Source organism: Pleurodeles waltl, chromosome 3_2, assembly GCF_031143425.1.
Source record: "Pleurodeles waltl isolate 20211129_DDA chromosome 3_2, aPleWal1.hap1.20221129, whole genome shotgun sequence".
Lineage (NCBI taxonomy): Eukaryota > Metazoa > Chordata > Amphibia > Caudata > Salamandridae > Pleurodeles > Pleurodeles waltl.
Window position 1 is genome coordinate 70504713 of NC_090441.1, and position 20159 is coordinate 70524871.

Consider the following 20159-nt stretch of genomic DNA (forward strand, 5'->3'; position numbering starts at 1 on the left):
TCCTCCCATACTTCCACAGGTGGGGGGTTTCCACAGATATACCAGTTTGCAACCGCAGACAGTGGAAAATGCCAAGACTTAGGTGGTCATTCTGAGTTTGGCAGGTGCTGGGGGCCGCCCGCCAAACTCATCCTGCCAACTGACAGCTAGTGCGGCCAGTACACCGCCGGCCCTATTCCAAGTTCATCGCAGGGCCGGCGGGCGGAAACAATGTATCTGCCCGCCCTGCAGTGAAGAGGGCCTTAACATTGACACCGGCTCAGAATCGAGCCAACGCCAATGTGGAAGTGCAGTGGGTGCAGTTGCACCCGTTGCACATTTCACTGCCTGTAATTCAGGCAGTGAAATGCACGACGGGGCAGTGCATGGGGGCCCCTAGCACCCCCATTCTGCCAGCTTTTCCACGGCTTTGTAAACCACCATGGAAAGGCTGGCGGATGGGGACTCGAAATCCGGAGGGCAGCGCTGCTTGCAACGCTGCCCTGGTGGATTACGACCACCAGGCTGCAGGCTGGCTGTAGCCTAGTGGTTGGACCATGGCAGCTCTGCCAAGATCAGGATGTGGCGGTTGGACCGCCACTACCACAGTAGTCCGACTGCCAGCCCGAGTGTGGTGGTCTCAAGACTGCCAGACCAGGAATTACCACCTTAGTCTCCAGGCTCCCACACTCACTGCTATTCACTTAATTTATAGACCTCAGGCCTACCATCCCCTTCAGTATGCTTGCATCTAGTTGCAGTTGTCACCTACTTGAAAAACAGACAGCGTTTATCACTTTTCAAAATACCAGATATCAAAGCATTCATAGAAGGACTTAAAAGAGTAATTTCGCCCAGCGATCCCCCTTCACGTGCTTGGAATCTCAACATTGTAGTTACCAGACTTTTGGGTCCACCATTTCAACTTTTGCATAACTGCCCTCTCCAATTTCTATCTTGGAAGGTTGCTTTTCTGGTGGCCATCATGTCACTTAGATGTGTGAGTGAACTCCATGCAGAGCATGTGAATCTACAGCACTACGTGCCACAAACAGATGCTTAAAGGGTAAATAACCTATTCCTTTCGTTTTCTTCCTCTATTTCTGTAAGCAAGTTATAAGCTGTGTGTGCCCTGGACCAGATTTGTCAAGCATGTGTTCAGAGCCAGATCATGCAAGAATTCCAGGATAAACACTAAGAAAATAGTTTCATCATGATTACACATACATAAATGTATTTTAGATGGTGTAAGGAAATGCCTCCTTGGCATGGTTACCCCCTGACTTTTTGCCTTTGCTGATGCTATGTTTTGAATTGAAAGTGTGCTGAGGCCTGCTAACCAGGCCCCAGCACCAGTGTTCTTTCCCTAACCTGTACTTTTGTATCCACAATTGGCACACCCTGGCATCCAGATAAGTCCCTTATAAATGGTACCCCTGGTACCAAGGGCCCTGATGCCAAGGAAGGTTTCTAAAGGCTGCAGCATGTCTTATGCCACCCTGGAGACCCCTCACTCAGCACAGATACACTGCTTGCCAGCTTGTGTGTGCTGGTGAGAACAAAACGAGTAAGTCGACATGGCACTCCCCTCAGGGTGCCATGCCAGCCTCTCACTGCCTATGCAGGTATAGATAAGTCACCCCTCTAGTAGGCCTTACAGCCCTAAGGCAGGGTGCACTATACCATAGGTGAGGGCACCAGTGCATGAGCACTGTGCCCCTACAGTGTCTAAGCAATACCTTAGACATTGTAAGTGCAGGGTAGCCATAAGAGTATATGGTCTGGGAGTCTGTTTTACACGAACTCCACAGCACCATAATGGCTACACTGAAAACTGGGAAGTTTGGTATCAAACTTCTCAGCACAATAAATGCACACTGATGCCAGTGTACATTTTATTGTGAAATACACCCCAGAGGGCACCTTAGAGGTGCCCCCTGAAACCTTAACCGACTATCTGTGTAGGCTGACTGGTTCCAGCAGCCTGCCACAACCGAGACATGTTGCTGGCCCCATGGGGAGAGTGCCTTTGTCACTCTGAGGCCAGTAACAAAGCCTGCACTGGGTGGAGATGCTAACACCTCCCCCAGGCAGGAGCTGTCACACCTGGCGGTGAGCCTCAAAGGCTCACCCCTTTGTGCCAGCACCGCAGGACACTCCAGCTAGTGGAGTTGCCCGCCCCCTCCGGCCACGGCCCCCACTTTTGGCGGCAATGCCGGAGAAAATAATGAGAATAACAAGGAGGAGTCACTGGCCAGTCAGGACAGCCCCTAAGGTGTCCTGAGCTGAAGTGACTCTAACTTTTAGAAATCTTGCAGATGGAGGATTCCCCAATAGGATTAGGGATGTGACCCCCTCCCCTTGGGAGGAGGCACAAAGAGGGTGTACCCACCCTCAGGGCTAGTAGCCATTGACTACTAACCCCCCAGACCTAAACACGCCCTTAAATTTAGTATTTAAGGGCTCCCCTGAACCTAAGAAATTAGATTCCTGCAACTTACCGAAGAAGAAGACTGCTGAGCTGAAAACCCCTGCAGAAGAAGAAAGAAGACACCAACTGCTTTGGCCCCAGTCCTACCGGCCTGTCTCCTGCCTTCTAAAGAACCCTGCTCCAGCGACGCTTTCTCCAGGACCAGCGACCTCTGAATCCTGAGAGGACTGCCCTGCTTCCAAGAGACCAAGAAACTCCCGAGGACAGCGGCACTGCTCCAAAAGAACTGCAACTTTGTTTCAAGGAGCAGATTTAAAGACCCCTGCAACTCGCCGCAGGAAGCGTGAGACTTGCAACACTGCACCCGGCGACCCCGACTCGACTGGTGGAGAACCAACACCTCAGGGAGGACCCTCCGGCGACTCCGAGTCCGTGAGTAACCAAAGTTGTCCCCCCTGAGCCCCCACAGCGACGCCTGCAGAGGGAATCCCGAGGCTCCCCCTGACCGCGACTGCCTGAACTCCATTTCCCGACGGCTGGAAAAGACCCTGCACCCGCAGCCCCCAGCACCTAAAGGAACGGAACTCCTGTGCAGGAGTGACCCCCAGGAAGCCCTCTCCCTTGCCCAGGTGGTGGCTACCCCGAGGAGCCCCCCCCCTTGCCTGCCTGCAACGCTGAAGAGATCCCTTGATCTCTCATTGATTTCCATTGAAAACCCGACGCTTGTTTCTACACTGCACCCGGCCGCCCCAGTGCCGCTGAGGGTGTACTTTTTGTGTGGACTTGTGTCCCCCCCGGTGCCCTACAAAACCCCCCTGGTCTGCCCTCCGAAGACGCGGGTACTTACCTGCTGGCAGACTGGAACCGGGGCACCCCCTTCTCTCCATTGAAGCCTATGTGTTTTGGGCACCTCTTTGACCTCTGCACCTGACCGGCCCTGAGCTGCTGGTGTGGTAACTTTGGGGTTGCTCTGAACCCCCAACGGTGGGCTACCTTGGACCCAAACCTGAGACTTGTAAGTGATTTACTTACCTGACAAAACTAACAAAAACTTACCTCCCCCAGGAACTGTAAAAATTGCACTGTGTCCACTTTTAAAACAGCTTATTGTGTTTTATGTAAAAAGTATACATGCTAATGTAATGATTCCAAGTTCCTAAAGTACTTACCTGCAATACCTTTCAAATGAGATATTACATGTAGAAATTGAACCTGTGGTTCTTAAAATAAACTAAGAAAATATATTTTTCTATAACAAAACCTATTGGCTGGATTTGTCTTTGAGTGTGTGTTCCTCATTTATTGCCTGTGTGTATGTACAACAAATGCTTAACACTACTCCTTTGATAAGCCTACTGCTCGACCACACTACCACAAAATAGAGCATTAGAATTATCTCTTTTTGCCACTATCTTACCTCTAAGGGGAACCCTTGGACTCTGTGCATACTATTCCTTACTTTGAAATAGTGCATACAGAGCCAACTTCCTACAGATGGATATCCACAAAATCTGTCATGAAGCCAGCCTTTTCATATCTACAGTGGACAACCCTGTTTTAAGTAGACATTTTTTGCCTTTCTTCACTCGACAGCCCTGATCTGCGATCTCCGATGAGGCAGTGGTCCTACATTCCAGTCTAACATCAGTGATCTTTATGGTCCTCTTCCCTAGGTTTTTCAGGGCACGTATCTGCCCCTAGTTCCAGATTGCATGCACGTGTGGAGAAGTGTGGCTCAATGGTTAGAGCGGCAGACCCTGAAGCAGAGATCTGGCTCAAGACCAGGGTTCAAGTCCCGCTTCGGCAGGTCTTGGGCTCAATTCCCCTTGACCAGATAATTCTCGCCTCGGTGCCTAATCTAATTCATGGGTCCCACTCTGCAACTCTGGGCAATAGCTTGCTTAATCTCCACAATGGCCCCAACAGCGCTTGGATGCCTGGCTTCACCCTGGGGGTGCTCAGGAGTGGGCGCCTCACAGGGAAAAGCCAGGAGGGGTTCCATAGCGGTATGAGTACAGCGCCTTGAGACCCTAACGGGTAAGTAGTGCGCTATACAAGTGCTAATTTACATTTTTTACATTTTACGTGTGCAGTGTCTAAATATGGCATAGATGCCTCCCACTAGGCGGAGTTTGATTTGAAATAAAAATCCTGATCCATGCGGGTCTAGAATTCTCTTAGTTTAGCTATAAGTTACCTCCTGTTAGTGGCTGCCCCACAGTCTCTTCTTCAATGCCGTACATCTTGATAGGTTACTAGGTGCATTAACATTTAAAACAAACACGTTAACATTTAAAAAAAAATGTTATTTACGAGTATAAGACCATGCGTTAACATTTAAAACAAACATGTTAACATGACCAAGTAGAATTAAGCCTACTAGACCCACAAGCTAGAAGCCAGGAGGGATGACCGCTTGTATGAAGACTTACCAGGCTAAGGAGAAGATTTGCAACGGTTTCTATTTTCTCCACATCCCAGGGAACCTCTGAAACATGCATGCCTTTGAACAATGGTACAGGATTGCTTACGTCACGTTGCGTAGATGGTGATGTCAAAAATAAAAGTATATCTGGGGTTGATCGTGACTCCTTACTTCCCATACTAATGGCGGTCTTTCTCAACATGAGTACGATTTTGAGTATTCAATGATTCCCTTAATAGCTGTAGGAACCGTTTGTGCACCGACCTCTAAATTGCTGGAGGTTTGTTTGTTTGAAAATTCTGTAAAATATAAAAAAAATTAAAGTGCACTCCTAAGGCTTGAAAAGTGGTCTGTTTAAAAATTGTTTCTGAACTGGCATTGAAATGCCAAGATGGCCTGGATAAATATGTATATGGAATCTCATCTAAGCTTTATACGGCAGAGACATTGCCCTTCCTGACTCCGAAATATAGTGGCAGTGATCAATGATTGTGTCTTCGCCTCTCAGAAAAAGCCTGCCCTTGGAATAGAGAGACGTGCTGCCAGGCTGCTGAGTGACGTTGCCCCACTGTATGGGAAAGGACCACCTAAGGGACTGCCAGAGGGCGCGATTAGGGTGGTTAGGGCTTGGAAGACCATAGTCCTAACCAAAAAAGCTTGTTGTGGGTCAGCGACCAGCTGCGGGCAACCTTAAAGCATTTAAAATTGGGACCTAATTGAAACAAACAAGATGCGGGAAGTTTGGGGCCAAAAACTTATGAAGACATTCACAGTACTCAGAGGCAGTACTAGTGGCAATGAAATATCATGATGCATACAAAGGAAACATACTACGGTTGTACACCTGCCTTATAAGGTAAGGGTGGGAGAGAGTGCACCTCTTAAGCACTGATTTGTGACAGAACCATTCTTCAGAAAAACAATATTCCTTTTTTTTTTTAATCACTAATAATTTGCTAAGCACATTAACTAAACCTAGGGAGAGATGGCCACACAACTTTGGTGAAATGGAAGATGAATATGAAGGAGGCATTGCACTTACTCAATGCTTCCACGCTCCTGGATTCCATGGATCTATGCGCAACACAGTGCTTGCCAGTGCTACCCATAAACATGATGCTTCCCCAAGTACACAAAGTTATTCTTTGAGGGGTTGGCATCAAAACACGATTAAGAATTGTACATCTTAAGATCCTACATATAATCTAGTACACTAGAATACAACTGGTCGGCTTTGGTAGAGTCAACCCTGATAGACGTCCTGGAGGGATGTGGACGGGTGGGCCTCGTGATTCATGCAATATGGCCTGCACCAGATTGGAGCATTTCAGGGAGGGAGTTGGGGTATGTTGCATAGTGTCCTATGGAATAAGCGAAAAATATGTGTCTTAGGGATTGGTGGACAAACGTCTAACTAAATATGTAAAGTTGTTCTGTAATTTATGACTGATGATAGCAGGAAGAAATTTAGCCAGATGTTGGGTGTCCGCAATGCTATGAGAACTGGTTGGTTGGAAAAAGGACACGGATTGCTGCAGCATAGCCGGAAAACACGTAAATAAGGCTAGATGTTGCTCAAAGAAATATGAAAAAATGTAGGGCTCTTGGAATACATTGAGAATCGTGTAAATATAAGTAGAAATGCTGGTTAATTACTAACCGCTGTAGAAGTCATGGGAAGAGGGGCTTGAACTTCCTCTGCGTCGTTGTGTGGGTATGATTTATTTAGATAATTTATGGTGGTGGCATTTGGGTCAGACTAGGTATTGTTTTGCAAAACACAGTGTAATAATGCTGAAAGGAAGCTTGTGTTTAAAGAACCAGTCACCGAGTTCTCCAGTGCTGCTGAACCAGCGTTACAGGTAAGTAACTTAGTTAACCTAAACGTGTCTTCTGAACAGTCTGGTTGTACTACGAGGTGTAAAAGGCCTGCATCGTAGGATTGGTACTTTGTAGGAATGTTGAAATTCTCAGACATGCACATCTTTTGAGGCTTGGATTGTCCATTCTGTGCCTGAAAGGGAATACATATTGGTCGGTTGCTCACTTTGCTGTTATTGTGTAGTTGTATAGTCCCCTGCAGTGATTAAGGATCATGTCTCTCTGTCTGATTGCATTGAAATGATCTGCTTTTCCACCCGTGACCGAGTGCATCTCTCTCGTTGCAGTGTTCAGCTCCTTGGACATGTCGCGCTCGGTGTCCGTCACGGCTGCTGGGCAGTGCCGGTTAGCTCCATTGATCCAAGTTATATTGGACTCCAGCCACTTGTACGATTACACTGTGAAACTCCTCTTCAAACTGCACTCATGTAAGTACTGTGCTCCCCAGAGGTTCAAGGCCAGTTGGAAAGCAACCAATGGCGTTCAGAGCTCCCCCGACTCCTCCAGGAACAATCTGCATGATTGCCAACCACTTGACCCATGGGGATTGATAAGAAGCACAACCCTCACCAGAGATGTTTGCTTGTTTTGGGAGAGGATAAACAAGCAAAGCGATGTGGGCTGCGGGGAAGCACTGTGTACGTGCCTAGATGCGTACATAGGCCCATGCTCTGCAGGGAGTCACAGTAGCTCTTGGAATGTTCATTGCTCTGTGACTTCTAGGGAGGCATTGTGCCAGTGCATAGGCCTGCTTGTGCCAGGGGGTGCCTTGCATGCACACACCTCTGTGCTATGCCAGGAAGCACATTGTGCATCTTTAGCTGATCCATCCATGGCCTGCAGGAAAGCATCACACGTGCATAGGTCTGCGGGATCTAGGGAGGCACCGTGCGAGTACATTTTACTAGGAGCTGCTAGGGGTGTATGCACACAGCTCTGTGGTCTGTAGGAAAGCACTGCGCTCCTTACTGACCCTGTCCAGCACTCAGCAGGGTTTTGGCTAGGTTCGTCCTGCCAAGTACCACGCATACGTCGGATCTTGAGCTAAGTGGGCCTGTAAGTACCACGTGATGGCCTTGTGTTGTTGGGGAAGCACCATGTTGGTGAGTAGCACTGGCCGGCACCGTGTGGCACATAGATCCATGGAATACTCAAGCATGGAAGCGCTGCGCGTCTGCATGATGCTGTGCTCTGCAGGGAAGCGCCATGTGCGCACAGGGCTCTGATGGGAAGCGCTGTGTACCAAGAGCTGTCTGGTCTCTGATACTCTGCAGAACCGACCAAGTGCCTGTGCTTTATCCTCTCGACAGGTCTTCCAGCAGACACCCTCCAAGGCCACAGAGACCGCTTCCAGGAGCAGTTCAAGAAGTGAGTGCACCGGGGTGGGAGCGACTGGAGAAAGGCCAGGAGTGAGCGGAAGGAGGGAGGGAGGGTGGCAGAAGCAATTGAACGCTGTGATCGTTAATCCATGTTTGTATTCTGTATAGCGCTTCTCAGAAGCTCCAAGGATAAGGCGCTGAACGAATGATGAGTGAGATGTGGGGCGGGGAAGTGGAAGAGACAGTGTTCTACAAACATTCTCTTTGCCATTTTATCCTCCTATTACAACTTGTATTACTCACTCTTGAAATTAGTTTTCACTATCAAAGGGCCCTTAGAAACCAGAAAAGCCATTCCCTCTATCATCCTGACTAGGCAATGTCTTGATGGGGGTGGGGGGCGGGCGTAGATCCCATGCACTCGTGAGCACCCACCATGCTCCTCTGCCTCCTTTCTTCCAGGCTGAAGGACCTGTTCTATCGGTCCAGTAACCTGCAGTACTTCAAGCGCCTCATCCAGATCCCACAGCTGCCCGAGGTGAGTGCTGCGCCTTCCTGACAGGAGTTCCTCTCCGCGCATGCGTGTGGCTTGGGTGGGCCAAGAATGATCTGATGCTGCACGTGTCATAGGCCCGCGCCTCAGTGTTAGTGCTGTATCATACTGTGTTTCTGTGCACCACCGCACAGGCCCCTCCTGCAGCCGCCTTGCTATAGGGTTGTTCGGTTAGTCCAGCGCTGCAGCGAAACGGGTGTCGCCCTTAGTGCAGCGTTGCCGGTGTCTTTTACTGCAGCCCTTTGCCTCTCACCCTTAGTGCTGTGTTGACACCCCTATGGTAGAGCTTCTGGTGCCTGCTGTGTGGTGCTCTCAATGCAGTGCTGTAGATACCGTCATTACTGCTGTGCTGCAGCTCTCACTGTGCGTAAAGCTACTTGTTTGGAATTTTGTTCAGTGCTGTTAGTCAGCCTTAGTGCTGTTGTCAACCTTGCTGGTGTCACCCTTAGTGCAGCGCATAAGCTGTATAAACTACAGTGGCAGTAACTAGAAAATCACATTTCATTCTTTTAGGCTAGTGCAGCTGTTTTTCTTGGTGCAGTAGGCTCAAAGCAGCGCTGCTGTTGTCAGCAGTGAAGCAGTTCTGCAGATATTGCCAAGAATCCAGTGCTTTTGGTGTTGCTCTTTGTGAAGTGCAGCGCGGGAGGTGTCACCCTTAGTGCAGTGCTGCAGTTCCACTGTGTTAGAACTATACGCCTGTTCCCCTTAGTGCTGCACTACCGTTGCCACTCCTACTGCACGTTTGCATGTGTTGACTCACGCAGTGCTCTGTGGTACCTTTAGTGAGTTCACTCTAGTAGCAACCTCTGTTCAGTCTAGTAGATTATACACTGTGCGCAGCACCGAAAGCACAATGGGGGTTATTACAACTTTGGAGGAGGTGTTAATCCGTCCCAAAAGTGACGGATATACCACCAGCCGTATTACGAGTCCATTATATCCTATGGAACTCATAATACGGCTGGTGGTATATCCGTCACTTTACCGTCACTTTTGGGACGGATTAACACCTCCTCCAAAGTTGTAATAACCCCCCAAGTATTACGCAGTGGTTGTTGTGAATAGGTCAGTGAATCAGGGCAGTGCAGCAGTTCTCCTTAGTGCAGTAGCAGTTGTGAACTTAAAGCAGAGGTGGCCATGTGTACGGCAGTGCAGCAGGTGGAGGTCCCCAGTGCAGTTCATCCGCTGCCATCATTATCCGTGTGGTGCTGTGGCTGTTGCCCTATGTGCAGTAGCAGCCGATTAGTGCCTGGTGCGGTGCAGCAGATGACACCTTTATTGTACCACTGCACCCTTGTTATAGTAGAAGCTGTGAAGGCCGTGTGCAGCGTCACTGGAAGCATTGATGTAGTGTGTGGGTTTAGAAGCTGTGAAGGCCGTGTGCAGCGTCACTGGAAGCATTGATGTAGTGTGTGGGTTTAGAAGCTGTGAAGGCCGTGTGCCGCGTCACTGGAAGCATTGATGTAGTATGTGGGTTTAGAAGCTGTGAAGGCCGTGTGCAGTGTCACTGGAAGCACTGATGTAGTGTGTGGGTTTTTGCTCCCTTCCACCACCCTCTCCGTTTGATTTGTCGGATGGGCTGTAGGGAGTCTCCAACGCTGCTCCACTAAGCCTACTAGACTTACACCCATCTGTCTTTCGTCAGAATCCCCCCAATTTCCTGCGAGCGTCGGCGCTGGAAGAGCACATAAGCCCCGTCGTGGTGATTCCATCAGAGACCTCATCGCCGGAGAGTGAGCCCATCGTCGAGACCGATGACCTTGTGGATATGGACACCGTGTCCCAACAGGTGAGGCAGCCTAGACCATCTGCACGGATAAAAACATACTGTCCCTGCTGCCCCTGTGGCTGAGCTTGCATCTGCATTAATTAGGCTCAGAAGTTTGGACATTCTCAAATGAGTTATCTACATAGCATTAAAAGGATGTTAGTGGAATGAAATTTACAATAAAGGCAGTAATAGCATTTTTTTTCTTAATCCTCTCCGTAGAGTCCCCCAGACTGTTTGAGATGTAACACACAGGAAAGACTCAAGAAGCATATGTTGTATTCTGCAATATTGCGTCACTCGTAGGTTCACAAGCTTAGTAGGATAATTACCTGTTTTCATGTGAGGTTCCCATGTCAATACAATTACAGCGCCATCTCATTAAGGATTCAAATTCTTATGTTCTCTCCTACCAAATTTTCTAAAAGCCTGCCACCCGCAGGGTCTACTTTGGGTTTCTATTTTGCGCCATGAATCTAGGATTTCTAAACACTGCTGCTCTTACTCCAGGCACATTTTGACTTTCAAAGCTGCATTTGACCACAATTTTTGTGGGTTGTAACATTTATTAAATTTTTTAATTAGTAACTTTTTTTTTTCGTATCGCACATGCTATTTCTGTTTTACTTGCAATTTAGTAGCATTGCAAACATTAGGTGTTATGTTACACAACTCATTTTAGCAACTGTGGAAGGAGGAAATCCTGAGAGATGTGGTTCCGTTACAGTGGACAGGAGTGCATGTTCTGATTGGGCAGAGGTTGGGTGCTTCTTGGCTTATCCAGCTGCCAAAGTCAACAGCAGCATGGCTTCCTTGACCTTTTGGTGTGGGGGATACAAACAAATGGCATTTAAGTGTCTGAGATAAGTATATAATGTAAAGTGTTTGTGTTTCTCTGGCGGCAGCACGGATGGGTGGAGGGCAGTGATGATTCTATTGCTGTTTTCCAGTTCCAGCACCCTCCCCTTCCATTATTCAATTTAGACTTTAGAGTGCAGTTGTGTGTTTACAAGCAGGACGAGATGCGCAGGGCTACACTAATCTACATGGACTTTTAGGCCTGGCCTGGCAGCTGTCGATTGACTTTATGCAATCAAATAAAAGACTTTTCAGAATACTAAAGTGAGAGGGGCTGAGGTTCCACCCACATGTTGGTTCTCCTGAGTACAGGCTTTGAATCGGCTGAATTTGCATGCTTCCACTGCAAGTTCTGCTTATATTGTATTTTATGGCTTCTGCAGATCTTAGACTCAGTACAGCTGGACTGAGTTTGTTATGGTGACAAGCCAGTGATCATGGGTCTCAGCTGATTATTATGAAACGTTATGATAAAGGCTGTAGGCCTGATGTATTTATTGTGAAAAGCATATTTTAAGGTCAATATGTGTTTAAGGGTGGATTGTTATTATTGTATAGTTAAAGCCTAAACATAGGTACTTTGTTACATGGAATCTTACAGGTTACCATTGTAAGCAAGGATTTTGGTACTGGTTACCCCATCTGACAAACCGTGGGTACAGAAGATTTGCACTGCCAGAATCCTCATTAGGCCCTCTTAGGAGAATTAGCATTTCACTTTGCCAATTGTAATTTTGTATACTTTTGTAATTTTAGGACCGTATGTCTTCTAAGAAAGCATTAGCTCATTACAAGAGTCCTGAGTAGGTTATGGTGACACACCAATGATAACAGCTAAAGACCAAATGCCTGATCTGTTTTTTATGAAACGTTATGATAAAGGCAGTAGGCCTTACATATTGTAGGAAGTTGGCTCTGTATGTGCTATTTCAAAGTAAGGAATAGCATGCACAGAGTCCAAGGGTTCCCCTTAGAGGTAAAATAGTGGTAAAAATAGATAATACTAATGCTCTATTTTGTGGTAGTGTGGTCGAGCAGTAGGCTTATCCAAGGAGTAGTGTTAAGCATTTGTTGTACATACACATAGACAATAAATGAGGTACACACACTCAGAGACAAATCCAGCCAATAGGTTTTTATATAGAAAAATATCTTTTCTTAGTTTATTTTAAGAACCACAGGTTCAAATTCTACATGTAATAGCTCGTTCGAAAGGTATTGCAGGTAAGTACTTTAGGAACTTCAAATCATCAAAATTGCATGTATACTTTTCAAGTTATTGACAAATAGCTGTTTTAAAAGTGGACACTTAGTGCAATTTTCACAGTTCCTAGGGGAGGTAAGTTTTGATTAGTTTTTCCAGGTAAGTAAGACACTTACAGGGTTCAGTTCTTGGTCCAAGGTAGCCCACCGTTGGGGGTTCAGAGCAACCCCAAAGTCACCACACCAGCAGCTCAGGGCCGGTCAGGTGCAGAGTTCAAAGTGGTGCCCAAAACACATAGGCTAGAATGGAGAGGAGGGGGTGCCCCGGTTCCGGTCTGCTTGCAGGTAAGTACCCGCGTCTTCGGAGGGCAGACCAGGGGGGTTTTGTAGGGCACCGGGGGGGACACAAGTCCACACAGAAATTTCACCCTCAGCGGCGCGGGGGCGGCCGGGTGCAGTGTAGAAACAAGCGTCGGGTTTGTAATGGAAGTCAATGGGAGATCTAGGGATCTCTTCAGTGCTGCAGGCAGGCAAGGGGGGGGTTCCTCGGGGAAACCTCCACTTGGTCAAGGGAGAGGGACTCCTGGGGGTCACTCCTCCAGTGAAAGTCCGGTCCTTCAGGTCCTGGGGGCTGCGGGTGCAGGGTCTCTCCCAGGTGTCGGGACTTTGGATTCAAGGAGTCGCGGTCAGGGGAAGCCTCGGGATTCCCTCTGCAGGCGGCGCTGTGGGGGCTCAGGGGGGACAGGTTTTGGTACTCACAGTATCAGAGTAGTCCTGGGGTCCCTCCTGAGGCGTCGGATCTCCACCAGCCGAGTCGGGGTCGCCGGGTGCAGTGTTGCAAGTCTCACGCTTCTTGCGGGGAGCTTGCAGGGATCTTTAAAGTTGCTGGAAACAAAGTTGCAGCTTTTCTTGGAGCAGGTCCGCTGTCCTCGGGAGTTTCTTGTCTTTTCGAAGCAGGGGCAGTCCTCAGAGGATGTCGAGGTCGCTGGTCCCTTCGGAAGCGTCGCTGGAGCAGGATCTTTGGAAGGCAGGAGACAGGCCGGTGAGTTTCTGGAGCCAAGGCAGTTGTCGTCTTCTGGTCTTCCGCTGCAGGGGTTTTCAGCTGGGCAGTCCTTCTTCTTGTTGCAGGAATCTAATTTTCTAGGGTTCAGGGTAGCCCTTAAATACTAAATTTAAGGGCGTGTTTAGGTCTGGGGGGTTAGTAGCCAATGGCTACTGGCCCTGAGGGTGGGTACACCCTCTTTGTGCCTCCTCCCAAGGGGAGGGGGTCACAATCCTAACCCTATTGGGGGAATCCTCCATCTGCAAGATGGAGGATTTCTAAAAGTTAGAGTCACCTCAGCTCAGGACACCTTAGGGGCTGTCCTGACTGGCCAGTGACTCCTCCTTGTTATTCTCATTATTTTCTCCGGCCTTGCCGCCAAAAGTGGGGCCTGGCCGGAGGGGGCGGGCAACTCCACTAGCTGGAGTGTCCTGCTGGGTTGGCACAAAGGAGGTGAGCCTTTGAGGCTCACCGCCAGGTGTGACAATTCCTGCCTGGGAGAGGTGTTAGCATCTCCACCCAGTGCAGGCTTTGTTACTGGCCTCAGAGTGACAAAGGCACTCTCCCCATGGGGCCAGCAACATGTCTCAGTTTGTGGCAGGCTGCTAAAACTAGTCAGTCTACACAGATAGTCGGTTAAGTTTCAGGGGGCACCTCTAAGGTGCCCTCTGGGGTGTATTTTACAATAAAATGTACACTGGCATCAGTGTGCATTTATTGTGCTGAGAAGTTTGATACCAAACTTCCCAGTTTTCAGTGTAGCCATTATGGTGCTGTGGAGTTCGTGTTTGACAGACTCCCAGACCATATACTCTTATGGCTACCCTGCACTTACAATGTCTAAGGTTTTGTTTAGACACTGTAGGGGTATCATGCTCATGCACTGGTACCCTCACCTATGGTATAGTGCACCCTGCCTTAGGGCTGTAAGGCCTGCTAGAGGGGTGTCTTACCTATACTGCATAGGCAGTGAGAGGCTGGCATGGCACCCTGAGGGGAGTGCCATGTCGACTTACTCGTTTTGTCCTCACTAGCACACACAAGCTGGCAAGCAGTGTGTCTGTGCTGAGTGAGAGGTCTCCAGGGTGGCATAAGACATGCTGCAGCCCTTAGAGACCTTCCTTGGCATCAGGGCCCTTGGTACTAGAAGTACCAGTTACAAGGGACTTATCTGGATGCCAGGGTCTGCCAATTGTGGATACAAAAGTACAGGTTAGGGAAAGAACACTGGTGCTGGGGCCTGGTTAGCAGGCCTCAGCACACTTTCAATTGTAAACATAGCATCAGCAAAGGCAAAAAGTCAGGGGGCAACCATGCCAAGGAGGCATTTCCTTACACAACCCCCCCCCAAACGAAAGAGGATGAGACTAACCTTTCCCAAGAGAGTCTTCATTTTCTAAGTGGAAGAACCTGGAAAGGCCATCTGCATTGGCATGGGCAGTCCCAGGTCTGTGTTCCACTATAAAGTCCATTCCCTGTAGGGAGATGGACCACCTCAACAGTTTAGGATTTTCACCTTTCATTTGCATCAGCCATTTGAGAGGTCTGTGGTCAGTTTGAACTAGGAAGTGAGTCCCAAAGAGGTATGGTCTCAGCTTCTTCAGGGACCAAACCACAGCAAAGGCCTCCCTCTCAATGGCACTCCAACGCTGCTCCCTGGGGAGTAACCTCCTGCTAATGAAAGCAACAGGCTGGTCAAGGCCATCATCATTTGTTTGGGACAAAACTGCCCCTATCCCATGTTCAGAGGCATCAGTCTGCACAATGAACTGCTTAGAATAATCTGGAGCTTTGAGAACTGGTGCTGAGCACATTGCCTGTTTCAGGGTGTCAAAGGCCTGTTGGCAGTCCACAGTCCAGTTTACTTTCTTGGGCATTTTCTTGGAGGTGAGTTCAGTGAGGGCTGTCACAATGGATCCATATCCCTTCACAAACCTCCTGTAGTACCCAGTCAAGCCAAGGAATGCCCTGACTTGAGTCTGGGTTTTTGGAGCTACCCAGTCCAGAATAGTCTGGATCTTGGGTTGGAGTGGCTGAACTTGGCCTCCACCTACAAGGTGTCCCAAGTAGACCACAGTTCCCTGCCCTATCTGGCATTTGGATGCCTTGATAGAGAGGCCTGCAGATTGCAGAGCCTTCAAAACCTTCCTCAGGTGGACCAGGTGATCCTGCCAGGTGGAGCTAAAGACAGCAATATCATCAAGATAAGCTGTGCTAAAGGACTCCAAGCCAGCAAGGACTTGATTCACCAACCTTTGGAAGGTGGCAGGGGCATTCTTTAAACCAAAGGGCATAACAGTAAACTGATAATGCCCATCAGGTGTGGAGAATGCTGTCTTTTCTTTTGCTCCAGGTGCCATTTTTATTTGCCAGTACCCTGCTGTCAAGTCAAAGGTACTTAGAAATTTGGCAGCACCTAATTTATCAATGAGCTCATCAGCTCTTGGAATTGGATGGGCATCTGTCTTGGTGACAGAATTGAGCCCTCTGTAGTCCACACAAAACCTCATCTCTTTCTTTCCATCTTTGGTGTGAGGTTTGGGGACTAAGACCACTGGGCTAGCCCAGGGGCTGTCAGAGCGCTCAATCACTCCCAATTCCAGCATCTTGTGGACTTCCACCTTGATGCTTTCCTTAACATGGTCAGACTGTCTGAAGATTTTGTTCTTGACAGGCATGCTGTCTCCTGTGTCCACATCATGGGTACACAGGTGGGTCTGACCAGGGGTTAGGGAGAAAAGCTCAGGAAACTGTTGTAGGACTCTCCTACAATCAGCCTGCTGTTGGCCAGAGAGGGTGTCTGAGTAGATCACTCCATCTACTGTGCCATCTTTTGGGTCTGATGACAGAAGATCAGGGAGAGGTTCACTCTCTGCCTCCTGATCCTCATCTGTTACCATCAACAGATTGACATCAGCCCTGTCGTGGAAGAGCTTAAGGCGGTTTACATGGATCACCCTTTTGGGGCTCCTGCTTGTGCCCAGGTCCACCAAGTAGGTGACCTGACTCTTCCTCTCTAGTACTGGGTAAGGGCCACTCCATTTGTCCTGGAGTGCCCTGGGAGCCACAGGCTCCAGAACCCAGACTTTCTGCCCTGGTTGGAACTCAACCAGTGCAGCCTTTTGGTCATACCAAAACTTCTGGAGCTGTTGGCTGGCCTCAAGGTTTTTGGTTGCCTTTTCCATGTACTCTGCCATTCTAGAGCGAAGGCCAAGTACATAGTCCACTATGTCCTGTTTAGGCTCATGGAGAGGTCTCTCCCAGCCTTCTTTAACAAGGGCAAGTGGTCCCCTTACAGGATGACCAAACAGAAGTTCAAAGGGTGAGAACCCTACTCCCTTCTGTGGTACCTCCCTGTAAGCGAAAAGCAGACATGGCAGGAGGACATCCCATCTCCTTTTGAGTTTTTCTGGGAGCCCCATGATCATGCCTTTTAATGTCTTGTTGAATCTCTCAACTAAGCCATTAGTTTGTGGATGGTAAGGTGTAGTGAATTTATAAGTCACTCCACACTCATTCCACATGTGCTTTAGGTATGCTGACATGAAGTTGGTACCTCTGTCAGACACCACCTCCTTAGGGAAACCCACCCTGGTAAAGATACCAATGAGGGCCTTGGCTACTGCAGGGGCAGTAGTCGACCTAAGGGGAATAGCTTCAGGATACCTGGTAGCATGATCCACTACTACCAGGATATACATATTTCCTGAGGCTGTGGGAGGTTCCAGTGGACCAACTATGTCCACACCCACTCTTTCAAAGGGCACCCCCACCACTGGAAGTGGAATGAGGGGGGCCTTTGGATGCCCACCTGTCTTACCACTGGCTTGACAGGTGGGGCAGGAGAGGCAAAACTCCTTAACCATGTTGGACATATTGGGCCAGTAGAAGTGGTTGACTAACCTCTCCCACGTCTTGGTTTGTCCCAAATGTCCAGCAAGGGGAATGTCATGGGCCAATGTTAGGATGAACTCTCTGAACAGCTGAGGCACTACCACTCTCCTAGTGGCACCAGGTTTGGGGTCTCTGGCCTCAGTGTACAGGAGCCCATCTTCCCAATAGACCCTATGTGTTCCATTTTTCTTGCCTTTGGACTCTTCAGCAGCTTGCTGCCTAAGGCCTTCAAGAGAGGGACAGGTTTCTTGTCCCTTACACAGCTCTTCCCTTGAGGGTCCCCCTGGGCCTAAGAGCTCAACCTGATAAGGTTCAAGCTCCAAAGGCTCAGTTCCCTCAGAGGGCAGAACTTCTTCCCGAGAAGAGAGGTTCCCTTTCTTTTGCTGTGTTGCAGTTGGTTTCCCAACTGACTTTCCTGTTCTCTTGGTAGGCTGGGCCATTTTTCCAGACTCCAGCTCTACTTTTTCACCCTGTGCCTTGCATTGTGCTCTTGTTTTCACACACACCAGTTCAGGGATACCCAGCATTGCTGCATGGGTTTTTAGCTCTACCTCAGCCCATGCTGAGGACTCCAGGTCATTTCCAAGCAGACAGTCCACTGGGATATTTGAGGAGACCACCACCTGTTTCAGGCCATTGACCCCTCCCCATTCTAAAGTAACCATTGCCATGGGATGTACTTTTCTCTGATTGTCAGCGTTGGTGACTGTGTAAGTTTTTCCAGTCAGGTATTGGCCAGGGGAAACCAGTTTCTCTGTCACCATGGTGACACTGGCACCTGTATCCCTCAGGCCCTCTATTCTAGTCCCATTAATTAAGAGTTGCTGTCTGTATTTTTGCATGTTAGGCGGCCAGACAGCTAGTGTGGCTAAATCCACCCCACCCTCAGAAACTAGAGTAGCTTCAGTGTGGACCCTGATTTGCTCTGGGCACACTGTTGATCCCACTTGGAGACTAGCCATACCAGTGTTACCTGGATGGGAGTTTGGAGTGGAACCTTTCTTGGGACAGGCCTTGTCTCCAGTTTGGTGTCCATGCTGTTTACAGCTATGACACCAGGCCTTTTTGGGATCAAAGTTTTTACCCTTGTACCCATTGTTTTGTGAAGAGGCTCTGGGCCCACCCTCCTGTGCAGGTTTTTGGGGGCCTGTAGAAGACTCTTTACTATTTTTAGTTTTGGTTGTCTCATCACCCTTCTGCTGGGGAGTCTTTGTGACCCCTTTCTTTTGGTCACCCCCTGTTGAAGTCTTGGACACCCTTGTCTTGACCCAATGGTCCGCCTTCTTTCCCAATTCTTGGGGAGAAATTGGTCCTAGGTCTACCAGATGCTGATGCAGTTTATCATTGAAACAATTACTTAACAGGTGTTCTTTCACAAATAAATTGTACAGCCCATCATAATTACTTACACCACTGCCTTGAATCCAACCATCTAGTGTTTTCACTGAGTAGTCAACAAAGTCAACCCAGGTCTGGCTCGAGGATTTTTGAGCCCCCCTGAACCTAATCCTGTACTCCTCAGTGGAGAATCCAAAGCCCTCAATCAGGGTACCCTTCATGAGGTCATAAGATTCTGCATCTTGTCCAGAGAGTGTGAGGAGTCTATCCCTACACTTTCCTGTGAACATTTCCCAAAGGAGAGCACCCCAGTGAGATTTGTTCACTTTTCTGGTTACACAAGCCCTCTCAAAAGCTGTGAACCATTTGGTGATGTCATCACCATCTTCATATTTAGTTACAATCCCTTTGGGGATTTTCAACATGTCAGGAGAATCTCTGACCCTATTTATATTGCTGCCACCATTGATGGGTCCTAGGCCCATCTCTTGTCTTTCCCTCTCTATGGCTAGGATCTGTCTTTCCAAAGCCAATCTTTTGGCCATCCTGGCTAACTGGATGTCCTCTTCACTGGAGTTATCCTCAGTGATTTCAGAGTTGTTGGTCCCTCCTGTGAGGGAACCAGCATCTCTGACTATTATTTGTGGAGTCAGGGCTTGAGAAGCCCTGCTCTCCCTAAGTAGGACTGGAGGGGGGGAATTTCCCTCCAAGTCACTATCTTCATCCTCTGAGTTGCCATCCTCAGAGGGGTTGGCCTTTTCAAACTCTGCCAAAAGCTCCTGGAGCTGTACTTTGGTAGGTTTGGGGCCCATTGCTATTTTCTTTAGTTTACAGAGTGACCTTAGCTCTCTCATCTGTAGATGGAGGTAAGGTGTGGTGTCGAGTTCCACCACATTCACATCTGTGCTAGACATTATGCTTCTAAAAGTTGGAATACTTTTTAAGAAACTAAAACTGGTTCTAGAATCTAATTCAAACTTTTAACAAACTTTTAAACTCTAAAAGAAATGCTAAACAGGATCTAACACAAGGCCCTAGCAGGTCTTTTAAGAATTTAGAAAACTTTTCAAATTGCAAAAATCAATTTCTAATGACAATTTTGGAATTTGTCGTGTGATCAGGTATTGGCTGAGTAGTCCAGCAAATGCAAAGTCTTGTACCCCACCGCTGATCCACCAATGTAGGAAGTTGGCTCTGTATGTGCTATTTCAAAGTAAGGAATAGCATGCACAGAGTCCAAGGGTTCCCCTTAGAGGTAAAATAGTGGTAAAAATAGATAATACTAATGCTCTATTTTGTGGTAGTGTGGTCGAGCAGTAGGCTTATCCAAGGAGTAGTGTTAAGCATTTGTTGTACATACACATAGACAATAAATGAGGTACACACACTCAGAGACAAATCCAGCCAATAGGTTTTTATATAGAAAAATATCTTTTCTTAGTTTATTTTAAGAACCACAGGTTCAAAT

At 48.2% G+C, this 20159-nt stretch overlaps 1 protein-coding gene across 1 annotated transcript in view; it reads left to right on the forward strand.

Moving 5' to 3' along the window:
- Window positions 1-20159, forward strand: part of HIP1 (huntingtin interacting protein 1) — a 375550-nt gene that overhangs the window by 132067 nt on the left and 223324 nt on the right. Inside the window, exons 8-11 of the mRNA XM_069226771.1 lie at window positions 7004-7144; window positions 8027-8084; window positions 8498-8573; window positions 10234-10377. Coding sequence (XP_069082872.1) covers window positions 7004-7144; window positions 8027-8084; window positions 8498-8573; window positions 10234-10377 — 419 coding nt within the window. The remainder of the gene's footprint in view (window positions 1-7003; window positions 7145-8026; window positions 8085-8497; window positions 8574-10233; window positions 10378-20159) is intronic.